The sequence below is a fragment of the Neoarius graeffei genome, chromosome 12 (assembly GCF_027579695.1).
Source record: "Neoarius graeffei isolate fNeoGra1 chromosome 12, fNeoGra1.pri, whole genome shotgun sequence".
Classification (NCBI taxonomy): Eukaryota; Metazoa; Chordata; class Actinopteri; order Siluriformes; family Ariidae; genus Neoarius; species Neoarius graeffei.
In genome coordinates this window covers 82,086,742-82,110,970 of record NC_083580.1, presented here as the reverse complement: position 1 = coordinate 82,110,970, position 24,229 = coordinate 82,086,742, and the positions used below count along the sequence as shown (strand labels likewise).

At 42.6% G+C, this 24,229-nt stretch overlaps 1 protein-coding gene across 2 annotated transcripts in view; it reads left to right on the top strand.

Annotated features, from left to right (window-relative positions):
- LOC132895730 (rho GTPase-activating protein 26-like) overlaps window positions 1-24,229 on the top strand; it is a 122,856-nt gene that overhangs the window by 23,973 nt on the left and 74,654 nt on the right. For both annotated transcript variants that reach the window (XM_060936551.1, XM_060936550.1), the window contains exon 2: window positions 20,215-20,310. In XM_060936551.1, the coding sequence (XP_060792534.1) occupies window positions 20,215-20,310 (96 nt within the window). The remainder of the gene's footprint in view (window positions 1-20,214; window positions 20,311-24,229) is intronic.

The following is a 24,229-nucleotide window of genomic DNA, read 5'->3' as shown; positions in this document are numbered from 1 at the left end:
TTTGAGTTTGACACAAAAAATAATTTCATATAGAAGTGCTGTTGTTATTATTAATGCGCTTCCATTTTGTCCTCATGCTCTGACACTAATAGACTGATAACCCGGATTCAGGGATCTGCTGCACAGATCAGGAAATGAATTTGATTTCCTCTGTGATTCTCATTGGCTGTTTCTCAGCGCAGTTCGTGCTGCATGTCACAGAGACGTCCCACTGCGTGATTCATCGCTGAGAACATCACACTGAAAATATCAAACTGCACAGTGTGTAGTGTCTGCGCCCCTTCTGAACGGTTTCTGGGTTAAAGTGGTGTCGTGTGCATGAGGTGTAAATGCTAACGGAAGTGTGTGAAAATTTGAACGTGAACTCTGATCATCGACAGCAGGATAAAGTCAAGATTCTTGGGAAGTTTTTTCCATAATTAGAGAGACTGAGTCAAAAGGGAAACATTTTATTATCGAGTTTTCACACATGGAAGCCTTTAGTAAATCAGGGTGTATCTGTAACCTTCCACATGCCTTTTCCCTGATTCACTTGCTCTGTCTTCTGGGATCTCCTTTACCATCATCTTCCATCTCTTTCTCACTTCCCAGGAAACTTGCAGGAACCTTAGTCAGATTTCGGAATCAGGAAGCACGACTGCTGCCTTGGCGTTCTTCACCTATAAAGATTTGCGTGAAGCCGCCTCCTCACTCCTCAGCCCACTTACTGCTGCGTTACATTCCAAACCTCCCTCGTGATCTGACGCTGGGCAGGTGTTCGCACGCCCAAACCACATTAGAGCTGCAGATCATGTTCTCTCACATGTAAAATCAGAGTTACTGCATGATCCGAGTGCTTCGTTCCTCATCGCCAGCAGCTCTGGCTCTGCTTTTGAATTAATCACTGCAGATCTGTGTGAGGATGGAGTTCATTATCTTCTCTGTTGGTGATGACTGAAGCGTCTCCCTGTAGGTGTGATTGATGAAGAAACCAAACACATCAATAACGCTGTTTTTTTTTTTTTTCTTCACGTCACTTAAATAAGATTTGTCTGAAATAAAATTAAAAATATTTAAATGTTATGTAAAGAAATTCCTCCAGACCTTTGGGAACCCTGGATATCTATAATGGATATTGAATAGAACTTGTTCTTACTTTGTTGTAAAAATGTTAAAAATTGTGAATGTTTGTTTGTTTCCAGTTTCACCTGTTCGCTGTCGCGCTCCTGGTGTTCGAGTGTGCACACATCACGCTTTGAGTCCGGAGCATCTCGGTCCAAAAATGGAAGAAATTCTGCAGCTTTGTATTTTCCTCAGATTAACAGAGATGTATAAAACTGGAATAAATGTAAACAACGCGTCACTGCTCGTGTTAATGGAGGATGAATGGGCGCTCGGTGTGCACGTGAAGCTTTGTTCAGATTTCGTTAAAATAAAGGAACATCAGTCAGCTTGCATGTAAATAAAGTTGCAGTAGGTGTAAGCACACAGCTTGTCTTTATCTCCTGGATGCATCCAACTTTTAGTTTTCCAAATTGGTTTTCTCATTTGTGCGATGCATTTCTGTGGCTTCTACAAACAACAACAAAATAATTTAACACCAGTTTTTATATCTGTAGAGTCGTGATGACTGGATGAGATTCCTCTGCTCTCACAAAGTTTGTTGTTGTTTGTGGAAAAGTTGCAGTGTGTGTGTGTGTGTGTGTGTGTGTGTGTGTGTGTGTGTGTGTTGGGCTTTGTTCTGGCTGTGTCCGCGTCAGTCGAGGCCGAGCTCAGAACACTGAGGAAGAATTCCACCAGCTCAGAGAGAGAGAATTCTCGTCAGTGATCCTTTTGTGCGGGTGTCTAGGAGACGGCGCTGTGTGGCCGAGCACCGTGGCCATTTTGGGTTTCTGCGAGTGGAGAATAGCTGTGATGTGGGGGATGAAGTGAAAGGAAGCACTGAATCGAGGGTGTGGTGGAAGATGAGAAGCTTTAGGAGCAGGTTATTGATTGATTGATCTATTTATTTGCTTGCCGCTGTGTCTTGTTACTTCAGAACATCAGGCTCTTCAGATAAGCTGCGCTGCTGAATGGACTCCCATCAGTTCTCCACGGACTGTGTGCTTTCTGTCCCTCTGTGAAACACGGCTTCGTTTTCCTTCCATCAGCGTTGTGGCTCACAGACCCTCCTGTTTAAACACACTTCCTGTGACATTGAGGGCTGTGGCTCCTGTGGAGGATCTAACGTCACCCAATGTGTTTAAATAGATTTTGGAATTATATACAGCATAAGTCACATTAGATACAATTCTTTGTGTTCCTGTGGTGTATTTAATCAATTTACATGTTTGCCAGTGGTTTTGATTTTGTTGGGGATAAAATTTCCTTTAACACCTTTTTTTTTTAATTTGAAATTATAGCATAAGGTCACTCAGTGCTCCTACGCAAGTACTGAGAGTTCTACAGAGACGCTGAAAACTTGATGCCCAGCGTATCTGTTTATTCCATGCTAATATTAGCTTACTGTCATTCCTGAGCAGAAACCAGCCAGAGTTAGCGTCTGAATAGGATTTAGGATTGAAGCTTCTTTCAATACAACATAAACTTTAGCTGTGTTTATGATGCTCGTCAGTCCACATCTCTTCGTTAACATGACACTGAGACGCTGCAGCGAGCAGCTAACCGCTCCGTTCCGCTGCTCTGAAAGCCTCTCCGTTTTCCTGAGAATCCCTGGGAATTAAACTACATTTTCTGAGATTTCTGATTTTTAAAAAAATCTCAAAACCAGGCTTCTCCAGAAAATCTGAAGTAGCCAGCTATTTAAAAAAAAAAATAGTAGGCAGCTCTGGAATTTGTGGCGGCGCTAATGCTGGGGGGGGCATGCCCGCCAAACGTGCATGCCTTGTGGTGGCTTCTGGTGCATTTCTCTGCTAATAAATTACTCACCATTTCCCTGTAAAATACTTACAAATATGTCTGAAATTTCCCTCCAGGTGTGTGTGTGTGTGTGTGTGCTTGGCTTTCTCAGTTCCCCTCTGTAGTACGCTCCCTGGCTCATGCTATGGCGTGGTCACATGGTCCAGTTCAGCCAATCAGAGCATGAGAATCGATCAACAAATATGGCGTCGCTTCCGGTCATGCTAGACCCGAATCAAAGGCAATTTTGTGGTGGAATAATTGGATTTGCAGTAAATTCTGGGCAGCGGAGATAATATAAATCACTTGAACACTGAAAGGCAAGTTTTTTAACTTTTTCTGGGATCGAGTAGCTGATACAGACCGTCTGTGTAAGCGGAGAAAACCGCTGGTCGCCAGCGCTTCTGGACATCTCTGCAAAAATAGCATGATTTTAAAGCTAAATCTCACCCCTAGCAAGTTCAAAACAAAATGAAGACCAAAACGCCACAGAAAAACAGGAATATTATTTAAAGGGACAACAACAACAACAACAACTTCTTTCGGCTGTTCCTGTTGGGTGTTACCACAGCAGATGATGTCCTTCCATCTCCCCATGTCCTTCATATCTTCTTCTGTCACACCAGCCGACCTCATGTCCTCCTCCACCACAGGCCACATGTTTAAAGTGACGTGGATGTAATTTAAATATATAAAAGCTCATATTCATCTCCTTTCATCCGCTTCCAAACGTCCATTGACGTGCAAATAAAAAAAGAATATGATTCTTTCTATACAACTGGTTTGACCCTGACACACACACACACGCGCACACACACACACACACACAAAAACAATGTCGTCCTGCTGACACAAGCTGATGTGATGAAAGGCAGCTGCTTGCAGAGACAAAGGCTGTGTTTCCAGCACATGGAGCCTCGCTCTCTTTTGTGTCGCAGTACTGAGCCACATGTGCTCTTCCTCTCTTCTGCTTTCCTCCACTGAAATTCCTTTCTTTCCTTCTCTTTCCCTCTGCATGTCTGTCGCACCACGGTGACGTTCCAGACCACATTCACACATGTAAATAATTAACATGGGAACTGCAGAATCACAAACACTAGAATGGTCACATGACACTCGGGTGACGTTGGCTCACATGCTGCACAACTCATTCATTATTCTAACCTCAGAGCGCCGGATCGGCGTATTTGCTGTTATACCGGATTATATTATGCAGGAGTGAACTGGAAAAGGTGGTGTGTTTCTTGTAATCATGAAAAATATCCAGGTGATGTGAAGATCCAAATCTCTGTTTATTCTCCTGCAGTCTGTAAAGCCACACTGCAGGGTTTGGTGATAAAACTCCAACAGGGTGATGATCAGTGGGGTGGGGGGGTCACATGGACACCAGTGATATGGATACGGTACCATCTGGAACACTAGAAAAGCACTCTGAGAGCACAGACCTCCGCCAAGAATCCTGTAAAAAAATCCGGGATCCAGAAGGTGATCCGGATCACCGCCAAAATTTAATGGATTGTTACTTGTGCCCAGTCACACCTCTGAAAAAAAAATTTCAGAGCAATCCGTTCATTACTTTTTCCGTAATGTTGCCAACAGACAAACCAAAAAACAAACAAACAAACAAACGCTACCGAAAACACAACCTCCTTGGTGGAGGTAATAATAATAATAACTAGAATGCATTTCTGGAGAAAATGCAAAAGTATGCTTACTCAGGTGCACTGCCATGGCGACCCGGCAAGAGAGGCGACCGCACGCCCACACAACAAGTTTTGTGTCAACACGCGAAAGTTTGGCCAAGACACAAGGCGGATTCTCATACGGAGATGACAGGCTGGCAAGGTTCTTTACAGGGACATCCCAGAGCAGCACTAACATGAAAATTTAGATGTAATTCTAAATCCGTAAAGAGATATGACCCAAAACACGTTTTTGCTCATTGTGGCGCCCCCTAGTGGCCAAATGACACCAAATTTGATGAGGGTACATGAACTGTGTTGCCGAAAGTCATCTCAACAAATATGGTCTTGATAAGTCAAAGCGTTTCTGAGATATGAGCCAAAATACGTTTTTGCTAATTGTGACGCCTCCTAGTGGGCAAATGACACCATATTTGATGAGGGTAGTTTGGATGGTGTCCAAAGTCATGCCACTAAATATGGTCTTGATATGTCAAAGCATTTCCATGATATGAGCTCACTTCCTGTTTGGTGGCTTCGCCATCGATTTTGATTGGCTGCCACAGTCGAACGCTTTGACATATGAGAGTGAAACGAATATCATTCATTAGGCATGGACTGGTGATCATGTGTGCCAAGTTTCGTGATGATCGGACAAAACGTGCGGCCAGGGTCTCTCTACCTTCACTTTGGACAAAATTCAAAATGGCGGAAAATCTAATTAGGCGGAGAATGACATCATAGGGTGCGTTGGAATCATCTAGCTCCAAGGATTCCAACGGCACCAGACTTATGAAAATCAGACATACGGATCAAAAGTTACATGCATGAACGCATGTAAGACTTTGATCAGTTGGTGGCACTAGAGCGTGAGGCGCACCAACATGAAACTTGATGAAATCAATCAGGGTCCACTCCTCTATCAGTGCACCACGTTTCATGACTTTACACCTTACGGTTTGGCCACAGAAGGAAAAATCAGTTTTTTGCGTTGCGCGCCCATTCATTTCAATGGGGAAAAAATTAATCGTTTAAAAAAATCCGGGATCCAGAAGGTGATCCGGATCACCGCCAAAATTTAGTGGATTGTTACTTGTGCCCAGTCACACCTCTGGAAAAAAATTTCAGAGCAATCCGTTCATTACTTTTTCCATAATGTTGCAAACAGACAAACCAACAAACAAACAAACCAACGCTACCGAAAACACAACCTCCTTGGCGGAGGTAAAAATCCGTCAGTCAAATGGTGCAGCTCTTTATTCATGGAGTGACTGAGATCTCTTAAAAAACCCCAGAAGGAGCCAGTTAATCAGGAGGAGTGTTAGGATTCTGTGTTTTAAAGATTTCATATTACACTGAATATCCAGTGACGTTTACTCCAATTATATTATATTTATATTACACAGACACGAGTGTTTTAGTGTGAAATACACCACTCGTATTTTTCATCCGAGCTCCATCCGGGACGTGGAGAACCAAAACCGGGACATAAATCTCTGTGTGTCACTCGTGAGGAAATCGATGAATTGTTTTGATAAATTTGGGGACTTTTTTGTTTGTGTCAATATAATAAAAAGAAAATCACACGTTGGCTTGAAGATATGAAGTTTATCTTCTTGTGTTGAAAAATATCCGTTCACCACTCGAAGATAAACTTCATATCTTCATGCAGCCGTGTAATGTCCTCTATATATTAAGTTTTATTCTCTCCACATTCCCTGGATATGAGCAATTGCACGCTCTGATTGGCTACTCTACTACTAGGACATCAGCTCATATACCACGAGTAGAGAAAAACAAAATGGCGGAGCGTGTTGCTGAACCAACCGAGGATGAAATAAAGACTCAACTCGAAAACAAAACCCAACAAGAAGACAGAGTCCTCTATATCCCCCGCCCTATATACCAACTGTATATCAAATTTCAAGATATTATTTGTTACATTTTTCAAGTTCTGCTGCAGGAAACCAACCCGACCTCTTTACACTGACCTCAGCAGCCCAGGGCATAAAGCCACCGGACCTTTGGTTCAGGTGAACTAAAAATTAAAATTTCTCACATTTTTTGGTATCAAAAGTCACATATACATTACTTAATCAACACACATACCAACTTTCAAGACCAAACCACTCATAGTTTTCAAGTTCTGCTCCGGAAACAAAACCCACCCCTAAGACTAACCTCAGAGACTAAGTCTGAAATTGTTTCCATGGAAACATCTCATCTCATTATCTCTAGCCGCTTTATCCTGTTCTACAGGGTCGCAGGCGAGCTGGATCCTATCCCAGCTGACTACGGGCGAAAGGCGGGGTTCACCCTAGACAAGTCGCCAGGTCATCACAGGGCTGACACATAGACACAGACAACCATTCACACTCACATTCACACCTACGCTCAATTTAGAGTCACCAGTTAACCTAACCTGCATGTCTTTGGACTGTGGGGGAAACCGGAGCACCCGGAGGAAACCCACGCGGACACGGGGACAACATGCAAACTCCACACAGAAAGGCCCTCGCCGGCCACGGGGCTCGAACCCAGGACCTTCTTGCTGTGAGGCGACAGCGCTAACCACTACACCACCGTGCCGCCCCCATGGAAACATGAAAAATTAAAATTTCTCAAATTTCTTAGTATGAAAAGGCACATCTACATCACCTCGTTAACATGTATACCAAGTTTCAAATCCGTATCATGAATAGTTTTGGATATATGCTCCGGAAACGAACATTGCACTTAGAAACTAAGTCAAAATCTATTTTTTATGTAAAAATTTGAAATACTTTTTTTTTAAAAATCCAAAATAGCAAAAGGCACCAGTTCACATGTTGCTTGATATGTATACAAAGTTTCATGAAGATATCTTCAGTAGTTTTAAAGATATGGCCCGGAAACAAAAATGTGACCAGACAGACAGACGGACCCCAATTCTATATCCCCCCGTCCAACTTCATTTGGGTGGGGGATAAAAAAAAAAGCAATAAAATATGGAATAAAAGTATTTGATGGTAAGAACATATTTATTTTTTCATTTTTCAACAATTATTTTCACATTTTTCACAAATTGCTCCTGTCATTTCTCTGGTTTGTTTACATTCTAAGCGGAAATTATTTTATTGGATGTTTTGTATAAAGTTTTTATTTATCGAATTTGCAAAAAATAAAAATGCTCTGTTTTCTCAAAATCCAGTGAATGTGGAGAGAATAAAACAGTTATTCCACTCAATCTCGTCGTACATGGATTATAGAGAACTCGGTGCTACGCGCCTCGTCGCCCGTCGGCTCATGTACGACTCGATTTCAGGGAACAAACTGTTAATTATTTTAGAACCTTTACACATTGTGCATTTGAGTGCTGCAGTTTAACACCAGAGTGAGTACACTGGTATGACTTCTCACTCAAAAAGACACCAAAAGAGCAGAATATTTTTCTCTGATATTAACTGATGTCAACTGGAAGCTCCACCTTGCCCCCATCTCACATGGCCTTGACTGGACTCGCAGCGCTCTCGCTTTCTGTCAGTGTAAATCGAGAAAGATTCAAGTTCATTAATGTGAAATAAAATCTCTCCGTGTGTGTTCCACTTGCTGAACATGAGGCGAGTGTGTAGTTCACTAAAGGACCTGAAAACACACAGGTTGAGTTCTGATCCGGGTTTTATTGCTTTGGGCTCAGGGTGCACGTCTGGTGGAACTTCAGGAAACAAACCTGTAACCAACGGCACAAACAAGCGTCACTGTGTGACTGGGAGTCGGAAATTCAGGGAAAAGCAGAACGGTCATTTCCTGATCCAGCAGCTCATTGGGTCAGAGCCTCAGTAGCTCTGAACTCTGAGAGTTGCTGAACACGCAGAGAGGAAGTGTGCCCTTCTATTACACACTTCCTTTCAGCAAAAAAAAAAAACCCAAAATGAGGCGTTTATATAGATGTTGCCTAACTTTTTTTTTTTTTTAAATAAAGGCTTTTCCATCTTCCCATCCGAACATCCTGAGTGACAAAATCTTCCAGATACCAGGTCTCATTACTGTAGAACACAAAATGAAATATACTCGGTGCTTTGAGTCAAAATGAACAATTATTAGTGTGGAAGAAAACCCTGATAAGAGCCTTTTAACTGAAATAACTGAAACATTCACATCTGTTTATTCAGTTCAGAATCATACCGACAATTAAAAGCTCAGATTCTTTAACAGTTTGAAGAAACACTGGAAGGATAACAAACAGAACCAAGAGAAAACAAGGGCAATGACAGCTGCATGTTTACACACACACACACACACACACACACACACACACACCTGCGTACTTTTTATATCTCATCTCATTATCTGTAGCCGCTTTATCCTGTTCTACAGGGTCGCAGGCGAGCTGGATCCTATCCCAGCTGACTACGGGCGAAAGGCGGGGTTCACCCTGGACAAGTCGCCAGGTCATCACAGGGCTGACACATAGACACAGACAACCATTCACACTCACATTCACACCTACGCTCAATTTAGAGTCACCAGTTAACCTAACCTGCATGTCTTTGGACTGTGGGGGAAACCGGAGCACCCGGAGGAAACCCGCGCGGACACGGGGAGAACATGCAAACTCCGCACAGAAAGGCCCTCGCCGGCCACGGGGCTCGAACCCAGACCTTCTTGCTGTGAGGCGACAGCGCTAAGCACTACACCACCGTGCCGCCTTACTTTATATATATTTGCAGTATTAAAGTAACATCCACTAGAGGGCACATCAGAGCCAAATCATCAGTCGTCGTGATTGTTGTCATGAACTACAGTCCTGTGTAAAAGTCGTAGTTGCGTGTAAAGAAATGCTGTTGACCAAAAAAGGCTTAAAAATCCACCCGTTTTCTGCCGCTTATCCAGATCCGGGTTGCAGGGGTAGCAGCCTAAGCAGAGCAACTCGGACTTCCTTCTCCCTGTCCGCCTCCACCAGCTCTTCTGGGGGAATACCGAGGCATTCCCCAGCCAGCTAAGAGATGTAATCTCTCTAGCATGTCCTGGGTTTGCCCCGGGGTCTCCTCCCGGTGGGGCATGCCCAGAAAACCTCCCCTGGGAGGCATCCAGGGGGCATCCTAACAAGGTGCCCGAACCACCTCAACTGACTCCTTTCGATGTGGAGGAGCAGCGGTTCTACTCTGAGTCTCCCCTGAATGACCGAGCTTCTCACCCTGTCTCTAAGGGAGAGCCCAGCCACCCTGCGGAGAAAACCTATTTCTACCGCTTGTATCCGCGATCTCATTCTTTCGGTCACTACACACAGCTCGTGACTATAGGTGAGAGTGGGAACATAGATGGACCAGTAAATCAAGAGCTTTGCCTTTTGGCTCAGCTCTCTCTTTACCATCACAGACCGGTTTAGCGTCCGCATCACTGCTGATGCTGCCCCAATTCATCTGTCTAACTCCCGCTCCCCCTTACCCTCACTCGTGAACAAAACCCCAAGATACTTAAACTCCTCCACTTGAGGTAGCGACTCCCCCTGACCTGGAGTAGGCACTCCACCCGTTTCCAGCTGAGTGCCATGGCCACGGACTTGGAGGTGCTGATCCTCATCCCAGCCACATCGCACTTGGCTGCAAACCGTCCCAGCGCATGCTGTAAGTCACAGATTGATGAAGCCAACAGGACCACATTATCCGCAAAAATCAGAGATGCGATCTTGATGCTACCAAACCGGACACCCTCCGCCCCTTGGCGGTTAAAAATAATGAAATGTTTCAAAATTAAAGTAATTATAAACAGTAATCAGTGAGCTGTAATAAATAAAACAAATTCAGTATTTGGTGTGAGACGACCCTTTGCTTAAAAAAACAATATCGGTCTCCGGTCCAGTGAGGTCAGTTTTATGCGGAAATGGTCTGTAGGTTTTGCTGAGCATCTTACAGAACCAGCCCCAGTTCTTCTGGACACTTTGACTGTCACACTCACTTCTTCATTTTACACCAAAACCCAGCAGCCTTCATTATGCTTTATTTTCTCATCTGAGAAGTGTCTCTTATGGAATATACTGCTCAGATACAAACATTTATTTATTTATTTATTTATTTAGATACCATTTCGTTTTGTGCTGGAAAAAACCCGAATGTTTGGACTCTAAAATGTTTTTGTGATGTTTTAACTCGATAATGTAGAAGTCATAAAATATAAAACTATAACAAAGTTTGTATGGAAAAAAATAAGGGGGATGAAGACTTTTGCACAGTACTGTGTATCTCAAATTGAAACCCATGACCTTACAGAGGTATTCACTACTGTTTGGGTTTTTAAGCATCTTGTTCTGTCCTGTCACTTTTGCTTGCTTCTTCCAGAAATGAAAAATAACATCAGCTGTCTTTTCCCTCCGTCTCCCTGATCTGCCCCGAAACCTGCGGATGTGAAGATCACCAGCTCCCAGCCGATAGTGTGGAAATGAGCCGAGTGTAATTTGGGAAGAAAGAACGTGCAGTTATTAAACTGATTTTATTTAATTGTATTTTTTAAATAAAAAAATAAACAGGCACTCTGTGTGTGTCTACATCAGTGTGGATAAGAAGTGAGTTGTTGTGCATTACATTCGTTTTTGCAGAATCCATTTTGTTGTTCTAAATCACTGTAGCTTCGTTCAGTGACGGAACATTCGCACCAGTGTGAATAACTGACTGCTGTGGGATTCGACATGAACCTCATTATAAACCATAAACAGTGACGTGTTTATCTGTGAAGATCTCAGGTTATGAAGAGCGTGAGCTAGTGATCTGAAGCACACTTGGTACACGGCATCGTTTTTCATGACCGTTTCTTTGCCTTTAACGAGCGGGGGTGGTCTGGTGGAGCCTGGCGGCGCTGTTTCCGATTGTTGGCCTGTTGATGTGGTTCTAGAGGCCGTGGTTGTGTTTGGATGTAAAGCTGCTGACTGAGCGTTGGCTCTTCACTCGTTCTCATTATGGCTCTGGAGTCTCGCTGCTGCTGCTCACGCGCTTCACCCAGATCTGTTTCTAACATCCATCTAAAAAAGTGCTGAAGAGTTCTGTTCAGTTTCTGTCTGGTTTCTGATGGTGATGTGTTCTGTTTTTGTTTTTAAAACCAGATGAGGATTGAAGCCCAAACCAAAATGGGGTCCAGAGACGTTTAACAATGAGAGAATACACCTGGCGCTCTGGGGCCTCTGATCCACGCTCGTTTAGTTTTTACACCTCTGTCACCTGAGATACATTAAACTCTCTCTCTGTCTATCTGTCTGTGTGTGTCTCTCTCTCTCTCTCTCTCTGTCTGCTTGTCTGTCTCTCTCTCTCTCTCTCTCTCTCTCTCTCTCTCTGTCTCTCTCAATCTGTATCTGTCTCTCTCTGTCTGTCTGTCTCTGTCTCTCTCTTTCAGTTGACGTTGAATTATGTGAGACCTTCAGTCTTGTTCCAAGAATCTGTTCTGCAAATATTCCGTTCCGTTCCTCTGGCCGAAACACTTTCCTCAGTAATGTTCATGTTCTTCCACTCGGATGGGTTTTAGAGTTCCTTCTTATTGAACCCAGTGTGAGGAGCATCTCCAGCTTGATTATTTCACCTGTTCCATGATCCTGAACGTGCTGTACACCAACACATGAAACTGTTCAGCAGCGAGGATGTTGCACCAGATCTGTAGATGTGAGATGGAACTGAGTTGTAATCTGTGCCTGGAACAGGATAAAGATCGTTCCCCGTTTTCTGTCTGACATTTTAACTCCGTCAGCGGTATCTTTCCATCACGTGACGGTGGAACACACTGACTCCGAAATCTGCCCTCTTCTGCGTGGACTGTATCTCACACACTCGTGATTGGTTCGTGTTGCTGTGATGGACAGTGATTTTCTGTTGTGCCACTTGGAGCGCTCAGGAGCAGACATGCATTCACCCTGTCGCTGGGAGGTCATATGTTCGAGTCCAGATGATGCATCAGCAGATGTGTGGCTAAGGGTCCAACAGAGCCTGATGGTGTGTGTGTGTGTGTGTGTGTGTGTGTGCATGCTGTACAGGGTGTTTCTACACACACTTCCATCTGGACATGACTTTCAAACAAACAAAGCTCATGGAGTCGGTAATGAATGAATGAATGAATGAATGAATGAGCTCCTGGCTGCGCCGGAATGTTGTACGACTGCTGTGTGATTCAGAAAAAGAACTTCATCCCGTGGAAATTGTCGATGTTTCTCAACACATTTAAACAACAAACATCTCACCCTTCTGACTGAACACCTACAGGTGAAGGTGATGAACAAAACAAGGAAAATTCACTCTTTCAATCATTTATTCAACAGAACATGAATAGATGTAATATTCTTCTGTGGAGAAAGTAAGTACACTGTTAGCTTCAGAAGCTTGTATTGCCCCCTTTAACGGAAGTAACTTCTCGTAGGTGTTTTTGTATAACTGTCCACCGGTCTCTGATATCGGCTTGCTGAACTTGTTGACTGTTCTTCCATGCAAAATTCCTTCAGCTGCAAGATGTTTGAGGGTTTTCTTGCATGTTCTGCCCTTTCCAAATCTCCCACAACATTTCCATGGGGTTCAAATCTGGGCTTTGACAAGGCAGTTCCAGAACCCTCTGTTTCTTCTTCTTGAGCCGTTCCTTGATGGATTTACTTGTGTGCTTAGGATCATTATCTTGTTGAAAGATCCACCTCTGGTTCACCTTCAACTTTTGAACAGATTACCTCAGATTATCTTCAAGCACTCTTCGATATGATTCAGAATTCATCGTTGAATCAATGAATGCAAGTTTCCAGTCCCTGAGACATTAAAGCAACCTCAAACCAGAACATTTCCACCACCATGCTTCACAGGTGGTATGAGGTTCTTCTCCTGAAAAGCCGTCTTTGATCTGTGCCACATATTTCGCCTGTCCAGAGCACATTATTCCAAAAGGCCTGGTCTTCACCAGGATGTTCATTGGCAAACTGTAGTCTTGCTTTAACATTCCTTTTAGAGAGCGAAGCCTGTTTCCTGTCACACCTCCCACGCAGGTCAAATCTGTCCGATCTCTTTCTGATTTGTAGATGTGTGCACTTTCACGCCAACAGTTGCAGAGCTACCTGCAGATCCAGCGATGAAATGTTGTGGTTCTTGGAGACTTCTTTTCTTTTAGCATCAGATGGTCTGCTCTTGGGCTGACAGTGGAAAGATTTATTTCTAATCATTTCAAGATCTTTTTAAATCCCTTGCCAGATTCATAGACATCCCCAACCTTTTTTTTTCTTGAGGTCCTTATAGAGCGCTTTAGATCTTGGCATGATGACACCACACACTTCAGTAGTAAAGAGAACACCAGACCTGAGATGTGAGGTTTAAATAAGACGGGGTTCCACCTGCACCTCCACCTGCAGGAGGGTCCGATCAGTGGAACCTAATCTGGAACACTGGAGTATAAGTTTATGGGAATGTAAGGGTGTACTTACTTTTCCCAGGATGTACTTACTTTTCTTGACTGATATTCTTTTGCATTTAAATTATGAAAATGATGACAAAATGTCAGTTTTATGTGTCGGTTGTTGGAGAAGATCAGCTTTATCTGTGGGCGCTGATTCAAAGAGAGGGGGATGTTTGCTTGTTTAAATATTTTGAGAAAAGTCTCGTTTCCATGGGGTGTACTTATTTTTTCACATGAGAGAGTTTGTGTATAAGTGCCATTGTGTCAGCAGGTTGTGGTCAGGAAGCGGAGGACAGTAATGGAGAAGAACAGGATGGAAATAATGCTGGGACTGCCCCAAACCCAGCTAACAGTTAGCGTGTATTTTTTAGCGTCCTGTTGCCGTTTTGTTCTCCTTCCTCCAGACTTCTGACGATCTCAAGCACCAAAATAAAGTCCACTTGTCGCTGTTGTACTTTTGAGAATAATCCTCTGATAGTGTAGCACAGGCTGAGACACAGACTCGATTGCTTTAGTTGTGTTGTTGGCTGTACGAGACGTTCTGTCGCCTCCTCGGGATGAGATCTGATCCGTGACTGAAAGCAGACGCGGGAAAAGGGCCTGTGCTGTTCGTGGTGTTCTGCTGTTTTGGGAAATTCTAATTGAACAGTGTTGTGTAAGATATAAACACCTTGTAATTAGTGCTGTACGACGTGCTGTGTGTAATCAGTACCGTTATGGACCAGACCGGACCGTCCATCTTTCCTTTCCTCGCGTGTGTGTGTGTGTGTGTGTGTGTGTGAGAGATGAGAAACTGCACTCACAGCAGACTGGAGATGAAAATATTCACTGGTTTTGTCTCTTCTAACTTTTTTTTTTTTTCCAGCAGCTGGAATATATTGGATGTTGGAATATAGTTTTGCACCAAATGTTTTATTTTGTGCATTAAAATAACAATTAAGTTTTAACTTTCATTAATTATTGCTCCCTGGTGCTGCTGGGATGGATTCAGCATGTCTGTAGAACTGTACTGGAGCGATGAGCATCAAAAGATACCCTCTTACTTTGTGTTTTGATGGTGATGATGATGGTGGAGAACTGTCGCACCCTTTGATCTGGTGTCTGTGAAGGCCGTCAGATTCAGAAACATGTCCTTCACTTGAAGAGCAGCAGTTCTTCTGTTTCTCCTCACGTCTCACACTAATATACAACCCTCAAGGTCACTGTCTGTGTTTTTGTCCTTTATTTCTTTCCCACTGATCTAAATCCATGTCACTTTCATAGCTTTTGGGATTAGAATATGTGTAAATAGTTAATGCGTTTAAAATAACATGACTGCACGGTAACGGTGCTGTAACGATGTTCACGACCTGTTAAATGAATTCATCCCTTAGTTTGTTTAAACACGTTTTATTGGCTACCAGCTGCTGTGGTGTGAAACGGGATGAGCCAGTCAGAATCCTGCATTTTCCGTGTTCTGGATTGTCGAGGTGAAGCTCTGGGCTGTCAGGGAGGTGAGATGAGTGCAGCGCAGGCAGAGAAAAAGACATGCAGATGTGGTTTTATAGAATAAAATATCACTTCCTCTATTATTTACATCTTATCTGAATTATTTTCAGTGGAACTGTAATAAAGGGGGCGGCACGGTGGTGTAGTGGTTAGCACTGTCGCCTCACAGCAAGAAGGTCCTGGGTTCGAGCCCCGTGGCCGGCGAGGGCCTTTCTGTGCGGCGTTTGCATGTTCTCCCCGTGTCCGCGTGGGTTTCCTCCGGGTGCTCCGGTTTCCCCCACAGTCCAAAGACATGCAGGTTAGGTTAACTGGTGACTCTAAATTGAGCGTAGGTGTGAATGTGAGTGTGAATGGTTGTCTGTGTCTATGTGTCAGCCCTGTGATGACCTGGCGACTTGTCCAGGGTGAACCCCGCCTTTCGCCCGTAGTCAGCTGGGATAGGATCCAGCTCGCCTGCGACCCTGTAGAACAGGATAATGGATGGATGGATGGATGGATGGATGGATGAATATAATAAAGGTGTTTTATTAATAAGGTGAGGCTGATAATAGATCATGCCTTAAATGAATAAATAAGAAAGTCATATTGTCTTCGTTCCTACTGCTGTCTGACATTCTGGAAAACCCCATTAACCCGTAACACTCATCTGTTTAAACGTACAGAACATGCTGGGGTTTTATTATTAGCTCATACGGCCACAGTTATTACCATCACGCAGCGTCTGTCTGTCTGTCTGTCTGTCCACAGTTCACAAAAATCGTTACTCCTCCGTGAGTTTTCAGTGGATTTTGATTCTGATTGTTTTGTTTGGAAGATCTAATTGTTCTCATGAAGAGCAACTGCGCTAATTATAAATGAGTCTGGTTTCTGATGGTCCTGTACAGCTGTGTGAGCTGCGTCACTGACACGCTGGTTTGGATTTTCTCACTGCATCTTGAAATGAACTCCTGGCTACAGCACTGTTTAGAGTCACAGCAGCCACTGAACCGTTTATAATAGTTACTGAATAATATGCTGTAGTAATAATAATAATAATAATAATCTCACTGCTCTTGTGTTTTGGCAGAGCGTCAGCGCGTTGGAACGTGTGACCGCTGTGTCTTACAGCTTTCAAACAAAAAAAACTGATCTTTTTTGTCGTCCAGCTGACCAACAAACCGATTTGTAATTCTATGAATATATTTCTCAGAAATGTATTTATACACAGCAGATTGTCTGTGTGCAGAAAGGTGTGTTTGATTCTCCTGACACTGAGTCACATGCTGTTTTGGCTCATGCTGCTGTCAGTGATTTCTCTGATGACGAGACGAGCTCAGTGTCAGAACCCACACTGCATGGAACGTCCTTCAGAAACAAAGTGTAGTTATTGCTGGAGTCAGAGATGAAATTTATTTATGACATGTTTAAAGATTTTAAACCCTAAAAAGACACTGCCACTGTTTCTGTGACCTTTTTAGCTCAAAAATGACTATCTTATCACCTCTGAAGGTCACCGATTACTCCAGCATCATTACGTCAGATCATTTTATGACAATCTGTCAAAGCATGAGAATCCTCAGGAACGTGCCTGATGTGTGTCCAAGGTTCTAGCTTGAAAGTTCACTTTTTTTTTCTTTAGACCATGCAGAGTTATTATTCTGCAGAGTTATTATTCTGCAGAGTTATTATTCTGCAGAGTTATTATTCTGCAGAGTTATTATTCTGCAGAGTTGTAACAAACTGTCCATTATTTAATTATTTATTTAATTATCTTTTTTTTCATGTCTCTAAACCTTCGGAAGACTGTGTGTGTGTGTGTGTGTGTGTGTGTGTGTGTGTGTGGTGATGAGTATGTTGTAAGTGGAAAAAAAAGACTCATTAGATGACATCAGCTTGGAAAGATCAGAAAGTGACACTTTTCATGGGAAACATTTTTAAAATCAAAATCAACAGAAGAACCGAAATAATCCCAGATTACTACATTTTTAGAATTATAGTTTCTAAAGACACTAAAGCTCAAACCCCACATGTGTACAAAACAGATTCTGACCAACAAGTCAGTGATTTCCTTCCAGCGTTCGCGTCACATTAAGCAGTTTTTAGACATATTTACTGCTGGTTCCATGGTAACGGAGTTGTTTTTGCTGAGATCCGTTAAAACTCCGAAAGCCTCAGAGCTTCAGATGGGCTCGATGTTTGTCTGAAGGCTGCTGATGTAAGAGAGACTGAGAATGTGGAGTGAACTTTAATTTGAGTTGGTATTCGCATCAGCATCGATGCCAATTCTGAACCCTGGACAGAGCTCCGGCGTGGAGGGGCGCGGCGATGGGAATACGGAGCGTCGCCATGTTGTGAATGAGCGCGGTTTTAGGAGTTTAGAACTTTTGTTTTGTGTTCAGTGAAACAGTCGTGGTGTGAATGCGCTGTGAGAGCTCTGTTTTAAAGTGTCGTTAATTTGATGAGTGGATCAGTGAGCTGGTTCTCTCAGCGTTCGAGTCCGTGTCTCTGATCACAGCAGATCTCAGACATGCCTGGGCTTGAGCATCATGGGTGTGTGTGTGTGTGTGTGTGTGAGTGATGATGGCAGCGTCTGATCTCAGCCTATGTCTGATCTCTGCTCGTTGGTCCGTCGCTGGGTTCAGTGTGAGGTGGTGGGTGGTGCTGTGTTGGTCGTTAACAGAACTGTAACTGTGGTGAACAGAGACGCCTTCAGCTGGAACATTGTGTGTGTTGTTTTTGTGTTCCTTTGTTTTTCTGTTTTCATGTCAGTAACCGAAGTAAAAATAAAACATGAATGATGGTTGTTGTTGTTGTTATTATTATTATTATTATTATTATTATGTGGAGGAAAGGTGTGACCAGTTTGGATAAATGGTGAGTGATGATGCTGCAGGAAGTCACCAGTCACTTTCTGCCTCTCTGATGTCTGTAAAAGAACCGGATGTTCCCGTGTTCACTGATCTGTGAGGAGTTGAACTTGAGCTGGTCTTGGACTGGGGTCAGAGGTCATACATTCCCACTCGCTCTGATGATGCGCTTCCTGAACCCACCACACTGATCGCTCAGCTTTCAGAGGATACGGTTCGTGTAGAACGTCCATCAGACGTGCAGGAGTGTCACGAGTCCTGACCTGCTGGTCCACTATATTTAATGTCCCTGTGTAGAAACAGCACTCAGGAAGCCCTCAGTGTTCAGAGCAGAAGTGGAGAAATTAAAATCATTTTTGGTTGATTCTCACAAGTGGTGGACGATTTTGATGAAAAAATCACATCATGATCCATTAAGGCATTTTTTTCACAATACCCAAAACAACAAACTGGGCAATAGGGTCGCATTAAAAAAAAAATTTGTTATTATTATAAATTTTTATATCAAGTTGTTATATATTTATTTTGTTTATCTCTTTTATGTGCATTTTACATTTAAAAAATAACAAGTGCAGAATTTCACTTTTTAATTTTACAATTTTAAAGATTTAATACAAAATTTTATCACATCAACTGCTTGCAGTCAGTTTGTAATCATTTAAATCAGGGGTGTCCAAACTGATCCATAAAGGGCCGTGTGGCTGCAGGTTTTCATTCCAGCCATGCAGCAGCACACCTGACTTGGCTCATTCAATCAACTGACACACCCATCCTTTAATCAAGGGTGGGTGTGGCTGCAAGTATTTGACTGTGTGAAGACAGTTCAGTTGATTGAATGAGCCACGTCAGGTGTGCTGCTGCATGGCTGGAATGAAAACCTGCAGCCACACGGCCCTTTATGGATCAGTTTGGACACCCCTGATTTAAATGTTAAAATTAATAATAATAATAAAACATATCATGGAAAATTGTATTGCAGCATACAGTAATTTATCACAATATGAATAATTAGCAGTTATTCCCCGAAATCGAGTCGTACATGAGCCGATAGGCGACGAGGCGCGTAGCACAGAGTTGTCTATAATCCATGTACGATGAGATTGAGTGGAATAACTGTTTTATTCTCTCCACATTCACTGGATTCTGAGAAATGGAGCATTTTTATTTTTTGCAAATTCAGTAAATAAAAACTTTTATACAAAACGTCTGACAAAATAATTTCCGCTTAGAATGTAAACAAACCAGCGAAATGACAGGAGCGATTTGTGAAAAATGTGAAAATAATTGTTGAAAAATGAAAAAATAAATATGTTCTTCCCATCAAATACTTTTATTCCATATTTTGCTTTTTTTTGGGGGGTTTGTTTTCGAGTAGAGTTTTTATTTCATCCTCGGTTGCTTTAGCAACACGCTCTGCCATTTTGTTTTTCTCTACTCATGGTATATGAGCTGATATCCTAGTAGTAGAGTAGCCAATCAGAGCGCACGATTGCTCATATCCAGTGACTGTGGAGAGAATAATTGCTCATATCCTCCAGCTGTAATTCTGACATTATGACGATCTTTCATCACATTCCAGTGCTGTGAGTGAACGGAGTTTTGTGTCACTCCACATGTTCTCGTACGCAGTGTGGATTTTTCAGCGTCACAGATCAACACAAAACTGTAAAGACCGACACGAATGACTGCTTCAGTGTGATGTCGCTCCTTCGCTCCTCTCTTTTTCTCTTTGTTCTTTGTGTCTTAGTGTAACTCGGAGCAGCAGAAGCATTAAAGCAGCGCTTCAGGAGACAAAGCAGAGTTTTAGGTTTCGAGCTGCTTTTCAGACACTTTCAGTTCTAAAGGATATGAAACTGTTTGTTGTTTTCATACCTCCGTCATCTCTCTCATGCTTTCCACACCGAGGTGTTTAACGCTCGTCCTCGTCTCTCTTGCAGATCTGTCTACAGCACAGAGAAAGTTTGCAGAGTCGCTGAATGAGTTTAAGTTCCAGTGCATCGGGGACGCTGAAACAGACGATGAGATCTGCATTGGTGAGGCAGCACACTGCTCTTATACTCTTCTCCTTCGTTTTATGGATTATTTTATATTTTAAATAATTTTATTCCTTCTTAAATAGTGATCCACCAACAACTTCATTCCAGCTGAAGGTTTGCGCAGACTGAAGCTGCCCGTAGAACTCCTGAGAGTTCCCTGATTACAAAATACACAATCAAAATGATTTGTTTCACTTGCTGGAAAATTTCACACATTCTGTCAAAAGTTTGAGGACATCATCATTTGCTTTCCTTCAGTAACGTTGCATCCTGGGAAAGATCGACTGAAGCCTCAGGAGGAACAGTGTTTAAGTCACAAGCCACTATTATTCAAGTTATTGTACAGTTGAGGTCAGAAGTGTACATACACTCGTCATGGATGTGATGGGAACATCAGGCTTTCAGTGATTTTCTTTTACAGAATGATTACAGCATGCGTCTTTAATAAAAACAAAACAAAACACTAGCACTTGGTGCACAAGTTTTAATTTATTTTGGCTCTGAAACCAACACAGGGTCAGAATTATACATACAGCCTCCTCATATTAGGTTAAATCTCCCTGAGCGAGTTTCACCTTCACCAGAAGCTTCTGTTCGCCATCAGCAAGCTTCTGTCAGAGTTCCGGTTGGATATTTGTTCTCTCTTCTGGGTCGAGTTCAGTTAAATGTGTGTGTTTCCTGGAACAGACCCAACTTTTAAACACAGTGCACACATTTTCGACAGGGTTGAGGTCAGGACCTGTTTTAAGCTGAATGTTCTCCTGCTTTATCTTCCACCAGCTCTGATGTGTGTTTGGGGTTGTTGTCCTGTTGGAACAAAACTGGGTCCAAGTTTCTGATGGTTTGAGGTTCTGCTGAAGAATTCTGAGATTCTTCATTATTCCATCCACTCTGGTTAATCGTGCTCAACAGTTGTGTAACAGTTGATGGCGTTCTTGGGGTTGAACGCCTCTCCTTTACTCCTCCAAGCAGACCTCAGGTCTTTGTGGCCAAACAACTCCAATCTTTATCTGACCATAAAACTTTCCTCCAGAAGGCTTTTCTTTATCCATGTGGTTCAGCTGTAAACTTCAGTCCTTCTTGAAGGTGTGGATTTTGGAGCAGGAGCTTCTTTCCTGGGCAGCAGCCTCTCAGTCCATGGTGATGTGAAACTCTCCTGACTGTGGACAGTAACACTGGTGGTCCAGAAGCTTCCAGTTCATGGCAGGTCTGTGCCTCGGTGGTTCCTGAGTTGTTCCTGACCATCTGAACCAGCTGAGGGACAGTATGGGTTTTCTTCCAGACCTTGGCAAAGTGGCTTCACCTCCCAATAACTTGTACTTGTCAGTTGAACCCTTTTTATGTTGTGCACAGAGAAGCTTCCAGCTGCAGTCAGTCATCACTAACAGGAAGTTAAGAGGTCTTGACCTTGGCAAGTTAAGACATTTTGGAAATTTCAGCTCCACTGAATTAATCATCTAAGTGGGTGTCTGTATATTTTTGACCCTGTGTTGATTTAAAAAAAAACACAAAATAAATTAAAGCGTGTGCACCAATGTTTTTCTATTAAAGGTGTGTGTTATAATCATTCTGCCACAGAAAAAGATCAGTTCAGAGAATCGCTGAAAGAACAAAACAAGTCCGTGTGTAAATAACTGGACCTGAACTTCGCCAGTGCACCAACCTGCATGTTTTTGGTGAGAAAATCCCTATAAACTTCACACAGACAGGAACCTGAGCTCAGGGCAGGCTTGTAGTACTCGAGTCCAACTCGTGCCCTAATTTTAAGGACTTGTGACTTGACTTGGACTTGAGCACTGATGACTTGGACTCGGACTCGTGCATTAACTGCATTCGGACTCGTAAATCGGAGACGAGGACTCTGATTTTTTTTTTGTATCATGCCATAATAATTTGGCATAAGATATTTATATCTTTATACTAGTTTTGTGCAAGAGAATGCACATTCACCTGTTCATACGTCATGTTTACGTAGGAACAAACTAACATTAACGGCGCTAAAATGCCTGGAGAGCACGCCACTAGGATTGTCTGCTTTGCTTATAGACTTCTCGTGCCGTGGGAAAAAATGCACTGCTGTGTGTTCCATATGTAGAAGAACCATCGAGGAGACGACGGGGACAACCTCGAACTTCAATCGTCATTTGGTAAGACTCCACCCAGAGAAGGAAGTGGCACGCTATGTTCATTGCTCTGCTGATAGTGGGCGGGGCTTGCTAAGTGATGAACTAGCTAATGTTAACCCTCTCTCATGGTATTCACCCTGTTGATAGTGGGCGGGGCTTGATGAGCGATGACCAAGCTTTTTATCTGTAGCCTGTCAACTAAAACGGGGCAGTGGAGCAGGAACGTTAGTCCAGCACAGCAGCAGAGACGCTTTCACATAAAGGCAGCAACAGCCACCGTCACACGGTGCGGGTGGAGTCTTGGACTTGACTCGGCTCAATAGTGGACTCGACTCGGACTCGAAAGTTTCTTTAATGACTTGGACTTGAACACTGGGGACTTGAGGTTTAGTGACTCGACTACAACACTGGCTCGGACTCTGGAGCTCTACACTGTGTAAAATAAATAATATCTTATTAAGTAAAGATATCTTAATTAAAGGAAGAGTTATGTGATATTTCTCATTATTTGATTGTTATACGACAAATATTAGAGCGTTAAGATGATTTCTATACAGATTTATTCTTTTCAAGCTTAAAATGATCTTATTCTCAAACAAATCTCAAATAAATGCTTGAAAAATGATCTGGCATTAGAATGAAACTGTTCTATTCTAAAGCTTTAGATAAATATTACTGTATTCAAGACGTTTCCACTTGCTGTAACTGTTTGCACGGTGGTGTCTCGGAGACAACCCTGTAAGGCAGTTCCACGCTGCTGTAGGACGCAGTTCTAACCTTAATCTAATGCACATGGAACATGGAATGCACTGAGCTGATGTTGGGATTTTCGGTTGGATCGGATCCACAGCCGGCGGAGCTGCAGGAGGAAAAATCTCCCCAGGCAGCTGGAGTGTGTAGCGTCGCTGTGTGCCATGTCCACAGTGGGCCAGAAATCGAGTGCCAAATGCAGTGGTGTGTTTTATTCACACAGTTAAAGCTTTAACTTACAGAAAACACTGAAATAACACCCTCAGATATGTGTTTTTCCTGCTGAACAAAACATGCAGCATGGGTTTGAGTTTATTTGAATGTCAATCTTATCTTAAACATAAGGATCATCAGAACTTGCACAACATTAATATACAGTCGGAGAAGCTGTTTGATAAGTTTTTAACTTTAAACAAAATTTCAATTGTCGCTTGCTATTTTTAAGCAATTAAACACATCAACATATCATAATATTATAAACATAATCAGATTATAACTGATAATTTCACTTTGTGATGAGAGTTAGAAATCATGGCTAAAACAATGTAGTGATAAATTAGAACACAGGACACGTTTCTGATTTTTGTTAAATTAAAAAATTTTTTTTTTATATTTTTGAAATCAAAGCCGCTGATTTGACGAGGGAAAAAATCCACTTTTTCAATCTTTAAAATTATAAAATGTTTATGATACATTCAATAAAATATCAACTAATTCAGCTTTTCACAGTTGTTACTGTTTTGGTAGCAGTTTATTAGCAAACCTTTATATCCTGATATAAACTACATGGCCAAAAGTATGTGGACACACCTCCTAATTATTGAGCCACGCTCCTTACATAAACTCCAGCACTGAGCCGTGTTGCCTCCTTACACAGATAGAATGGTGATAGAAAGAGTCGTACTGAAGAGCTCAGTAACTTTAAACATGACACTGTTATGAAATGTCCCCTTCACCACACGGCAATCTGTAAACAGATCATACAGACTCGCAGAGTGGGTGGGGCTGCCAAGTGCTGAAGCACATCGTGGGTTCAATTC